General features: G+C 44.7%; 1 protein-coding gene across 1 annotated transcript; it reads left to right on the top strand.

Moving 5' to 3' along the window:
• Window positions 1-697: 697 nt before the first annotated feature.
• On the top strand, window positions 698-1,654 carry LOC102558939 (olfactory receptor 10A7-like). The gene has a single exon (XM_014593703.1). It carries the CDS (start codon window positions 698-700, stop codon window positions 1,652-1,654), a length of 957 nt encoding a protein of 318 aa, XP_014449189.1.
• Window positions 1,655-6,270: the final 4,616 nt, after the last annotated feature.

Here is a 6,270-nt window from a genome sequence, read left to right as displayed (position 1 = left end):
TGATTTTTCTTTCAATCAGGTGCACTGTACTTATATCATAGGCTCCACTCTCATCTCTCCCATTGGCCAGTACTGTGATGTTTGGTAAGCTGGTTCATCTCTTTGAACAGAGTTGTGTTATTATTAGTCACCAATGTATAGAGGCTGTCTTGTTTGTCTTATTTCTCTTGAAAAGAAAAAATCTAGACAATTGAGGAGCAATTCAAATATTAATACTGAATCATAAGCTCATGGAGGTTTCAGAGAGATACTACATGGAAAAAATATCTCTTTTATGGTTCTGAATTACAGTAGAAATTCTGAGAGTGTCTTATACTTTGCATGCTTTATTTCTTCAGAGATACCTCTGAAGGAAACCTACTCCAGCCAAGAGTTCACCCAAGAAGTTTTTAAAGTAGATTCAAACACAGAACCTCTGAAGACTGCAGAAGGCAAATGATTTCTGCTTAAGGTATATTATCTAACTTATTTTGACTGTTGCTTTTAAAAGTGGCCTGAAATTTCTTAAATTTTCAATTCCACTTGATTATCTGGATCAACTAATTGATTTATGTACCTACCCACATTTCCCTTGGCTTTTCTATATTGTTCCCTCCCCAGGCTTTAATCTTCTCTTTCTGCCTCTCATTATACAATGCTACTTTCAAGGCACTGATAGTCATGTACCTATATGATTACACAGACAGCTTCTACTACAATGGTCTTTGAATGGGAACAGGAAAACAACACCACTGTGACTCGTTTCATTATCTTGGGACTTTGTAGAAACCCACTGTGTCAGATGCTGCTTTTCCTGATGTGTTTCATTCTTTATACATTCACCCTGCTTGGAAATAGCCTCATCCTGCTCATCACAATGACTGAACCAGCTCTTCACAGTGCCATGTATTTCTTCCTGGGGAACTTGTCCTTCCTGGAGATCTGCTACAGCTCAGTTACCCTCCCCAAGATGCTGGCTGTCTTCCTCACTGGCGATAACACCATTTCCTTCATGGGCTGTGCAGCCCAAATGTACTTTTTCCTCCTTTTGGGCTCTGCTGAGTGCTATCTCTTGGCTGCCATGGCATATGACCGCTATGTGGCCATATGTTACCCACTGCGATATACACAAATTATGGATAGGAGGTCTTGCATCTGGCTGGTAGTTAGTTCATGGCTGAGTGGGATCCCTGTTGCTTTCACTCAAACTAGCTTGGTCTTTACCTCACTATTCTGTGGCCCTAATGAAGTTGACCATTTCTTCTGTGACCTGGCTCCAGTGCAGGGACTAATTTGTACTGATATATCCCAAAATGAAATTTCCAACATGGTGATTACCATAGTCTTCCTTGCCACTCCATTCACCTTAATCCTTGTCTCCTACTTCCACATCATATCCACTATCCTGCAGATGCCCTCTGCAAACAGTAGCCATAAAGCTTTTTCTACTTGTTCCTCACACCTTGTGGCTGTGACACTCTTCTACGGCTCTGGCATTGTGATGTATTTACACCCCAGATCCAGCCACGCTTTGGAGCATGGCAAGGTTGTATCCCTCTTCTATACTGTGGTTACTCCCTGCCTAAACCCTATCATATACAGCCTTAGAAACAAAGAGATAAAAGAGGCCTTGAGGAGGAGGATGGCCAGAAAAAGGACTTCTCAGGTGGCATAAAGGCTCGGTCTTTGGCCTTCTCTGCAGTGCAGAGCCTCTGCAACTCTAGGAGGAAAAAATAATGGTCTGGAAGTATGCACCAGAGGTCTGTGCTGATCCAGCTTTGCTGGTAGAGCTAATGTAGCTGCACTGCCTCCCTGGATGACATAAACTAAAATTATATATATATATATATATATTATATATATCTAAACCCCAGTTATAAGGGTTAGATATAAGCAGTATAAGCAAAGGGCATAAAAGCACTTTCCTTCCACACAGAGTTTGTAAGAGAACAAATATATTAAATACTCAGATGGTTCATATATTATAGTAATGGAAGCCATATAAATGAAGTATCTAGCTAGCAAGAAAGAAATATAAATGGGTTAAATGTGTCTCTCCCTTTCCCTCCTCCCTATCCTCCTCCCTATCCCTGTCCCCCGGGAGAGTCCCTGAGGCCACCATGGACAGAGGGCACACTGCCAGCCTGTCTCATCCACCGCACTGGAGACAGGTGTGGGCCTCAGCATCCTACCTCCAAGCTGATGACATGCTGACATCTGACACCTAAGAGAGAGCCTCAGAGTGAAGATTGCATCCTGGCCATATGTATCCTGACTCTGATGACAGTTCTAGCATTTGGAAGATATATAGAATTGCTTGATTGTTTGTATTGCTTCTTTTCTGCTGTTACTGTGTATCAATAAATTTGCCTATTATCAAATAGAAAGGTTGTGGTCCGTCTGAGGCATCTGGGTCCTAAATCCAGAGCCTTCCTTATGCCCAGAGATCTCCAAGCACTATTTAGTCCAGACATGCACTGTACCTTATCCCTCCAAATCCCCACCCCCCCTTCCCCGCAGTATTGCTATGCAGACCTACTTATTCCAGGTGTTCTTGTCTTCCTCCAATTTTGAACATTTTTTGGGAAGGATATCCAGTGTCCACTTTTACACCCCCTCCATTTCAGCACAGCAACCCAAAACCCTAAGCACCTTCACTCCAAAGGTATGCCTCCCCCCACTATCCCAGAAATGCCACTGCTAGACCTTTAGGACCCTATAAGTCCAGAATACTCCCCTGCCTCTGCCCCCACCCTCCCAACATACACACACTCCCCATTATCTCAATGCCCATCTGGACCTGCAGCCTCCCCTTATTGAACTACAGTGAAATTTTCCCCCACCAGTTACTCAGTCTTAAAAACATGCTGACACATGTAGCAGAAAAGAGGGCAGGGGAAAACAGCAAAGCCCAGGAACATGGGAAATAGCAATAGTAGAACATAGGCATGGCTATGCTTAGATCATTCCCCAACCAGTAGCTGTCCAACCTCTTCTTGAACACTTCCAGTGATGAAGAGTCCACAACTCCCCTAGACAGTCTTTCCCACTGCCACACTATTCTAACAGTGAAGACGTTTTTCTGTATATCCAATCTATGTTAACTTTGCTGCAACTTCAAGCCATTGGTCGATAGCCTCCTCTTTGCAACAAGAGAGAAAAGGTGCTTTGTCTCTTCTTTATGACAGCCCTTCAGGTATTAGAAGCCTGCTATCGTGTCCCCTTTTAAGTGTCTTTTCTGCAAGCTGAACATGCCTAGCTCTTTCAGCTTACCCTCATATGACTTGCACTCCAAGTTTTTTTATCATTTTAATTGCCTACCTCTGGACACCTAACTTCTCCACGTCCTTTTTAAAATGCGGAGCCCAGAACTCCACACAGTTTGGCTAAACCCATGTCAAATAGGGCACTTGTCCTAGCCAGTGTCAAGTAGGGTGCTTGAACACATGATGGGGGTTTAGTCCTCAGGAGTGCATTCTATGTCCCCTAAATTGACATGATGAGTTGTTAACTGAAATGGTAGGTTTTATTTTGTGTCACCGTATATATGTCATTGTCCTGGTGGCCGCAGTTGCCTGCTGAAAGCAGAAGTAGTGAAGGGCCCAATCTTTTTTTTTTTTCTTCAGTGGAGCCTACCCACATTTCCTATGGCCAGGGGAGCATTAATCTGTCAGCTCACCACTCCTGCCGGCTGTGGGAGAGGTAGGCAGGCTCTCCCCACAAAAAAGGGATCGAGCATCTCATCATTTGTGCCAGCAGGCACTTGCAGCCAGCAGGATGCCTGAGGCCACCCGAGAATGGGCTGGCTTACTGCAGGGGCAGCACGGGGTGGGGGGCCAGGTGGCAGGAGGGCAACAGAGTGTGTTGGGGGTGGGAGAAGGTGGTAGGGATGGTGTGCAAGATGCTGAATGCCCAGGCAGGCTCCAGGGAAATTGGATTGGACACCTGTGAGCTAGAGTAGCATATGCTCAGCTGGCAGACTGCATGGCTGGCCCCGGGAGGTACTGCCACTGTGGAGGAAAGGACCAGGGCCCCCCAAAGCTCAGGGAGGGGGCTGGACTCGATGATTTTCTGAGGTCCCTTCCAGCCCTAATGTCTGTGAAATCTGTGAATGGTTGGCCTGGGGGCAGATCACACCCTGGCCCTGGGCCAGGCAGGAAGGCTCTGCAACAGGAAGGATTGGGCCCTTTGCTGCTTCTGCTTTAAAGCAGAAGCAATGAAGGGCCCGATCCTTTTTTTTCAGTGGAGCCTGCCTGCCTCTTCTGTAGCTGGGGGGTGAGCTGACTAATGGTTGCTATGTCCCAAGTTGCAATATTGCAAACTAAACCACACTGGGATATCATTTAATTTGCAATAATGCAAACTCATTTTAAACCCCCAAAACTCACATGCATGTAATATGATGCCATTAAGCCACACACAGGGACATTTTCATCATGTGTACATTGTGACGTCGTCACATATACAAAAGCCCATAGAGACAGATTATCACCTCCCATGTCTTGTACCTAATGCTTCTAGTGATGCATCCCAAAACTGCATTTGACTTTTTTGTGGCTGCATCACATTACAGCCATAGTGAGTCTGTGACCTACCAAGCCTCTAACATCCTTTTCCATAGTGCTTCCATCCCGCTAAGGGTTACTCATTTTATATTTGTGTTTTTGATTACTCTTCCTAAGGTATAGCACCTTATATTTATCCACACTGAATGTCATCCTGTTGTCGTAGTTTCAGTCATGCTAGGCCTTAGTTATACTAAGCTATAGTTAAACTAAGGCACTGCAAAAGACCTTGGGAGTAGTAGGATTAACTGACCATTGGATAAACTGATAAAAGATGTGGTGATCAAAAATGTTGGAAATGCCTTAATTTGGCAGATGGGAGCTGAATTTGGCAAGGAATGAGCTTCAGGTATGTAGATTTGGCAAAAAGCCAAGTAAAAAACAAAGGACATTTGGACAGAGAGAATGAGGTAAGAGTTGGTACAAGGTGGTGGTCACACAAGTAGAAATACAGGGGTTGGGATACTTATCCCACTCAGTGGATCTCCAATCTATCAAGATCCATCTGAATTGTGCTCCCACCATCCAATGTGCTCACAATCCTTCCCAGTTTTGTGTCGTCTGCAAACTTGTTTCTATGACAGCATATAGTGGTGAAGGAATAATGGTGAGGTTGTACATCAGGGCTGAAGTTTGCTTAGAGTTCTGGGTAGGGACTATTTAGAATACCGGGGTGGCATGCAACTCTGTGCCAAGGGGTTTAGGGATGCAGTTTTGTAGTCGTTGGAGTGGAATAGGGAAGGGGCCTCATATCAGGTCTGAGGTGAATTGGCATAATCAGTCTGGCACTAAGAGTGAAATAGTGTGGAAGGAGGAAGGCATAGGTCAGGGCTAAGGTACTTTGGCCTTACTGAAGGAGAACAGAACTATACAATCCAGGGATCTGCAGCTCTGGCCTAAGAATTACTAACATAACCTGATGCCATCAGCTGGTGGTACTCTTTTGTCAACAGATTCAGCTGTGGTCTCTAGTCAGAGTTCTGCAGATTGGGTTATTTCTGGACATTGTTATCACTGCTGCTAATCCATTCCCAAAAGTGTCCTCTTTCCAAAGCAAGACACAAGTGATGCAATCTGTTTTTCTGTTCAGTAATTTCAAGCTATCCAGGAGGCACAATTACAACTAGTTTTTAATTAGGCTGTAATTTGCCCAGGGCTTTGTTAGCAACAGACAACAGAAACCTGAGAGACCAAGAGAATCCTTCAACTCCCAAACAGGAAAAGCCACTAGGAATCGCATGCAAACTTTGCTGGAGTTACTAGAGTTTTAGCAACTGCATTACCTGACAGGGATAGACACTTTCAACTACACAGGTGTGATAGGATTTCTCTGAACTCAGTACCCTGGTTTACTGCTGATATCTTACCAGAACCCCAGTTAGATTCAACCCCTGCTGTATCTTGTCCTAATCAACCATAGATCAATATTCAACTATTATGTAAGAGTGACCCCACTACCATGGACTTTCCCACTCCACCAAGTTGGTCTGTGTTCAGTCATGCTAATTTCATGGACTAGCTCAGCTTCCCCTAGCCTAATGCATACAGCTCTGGCCTAGTCACCCCACACTAACCAGCTGTCCACCACATGATAAGCACATGCCCATGTTAAGCCAATGATAAGGCCTAGTCTACCCATGGTAACCCATTGCACTAATCTACTCCGCTTGAACTCCCAGAGCCTTGCCCCATTCAAGTGCACTTCAGACTATCCCATCACACTAAC

Source organism: Alligator mississippiensis, chromosome 7, assembly GCF_030867095.1.
Source record: "Alligator mississippiensis isolate rAllMis1 chromosome 7, rAllMis1, whole genome shotgun sequence".
NCBI lineage: Eukaryota > Metazoa > Chordata > Crocodylia > Alligatoridae > Alligator > Alligator mississippiensis.
The sequence above is the reverse complement of the archived record's forward strand: the minus strand, read 5'-3'. Positions and strand labels throughout refer to the sequence as shown.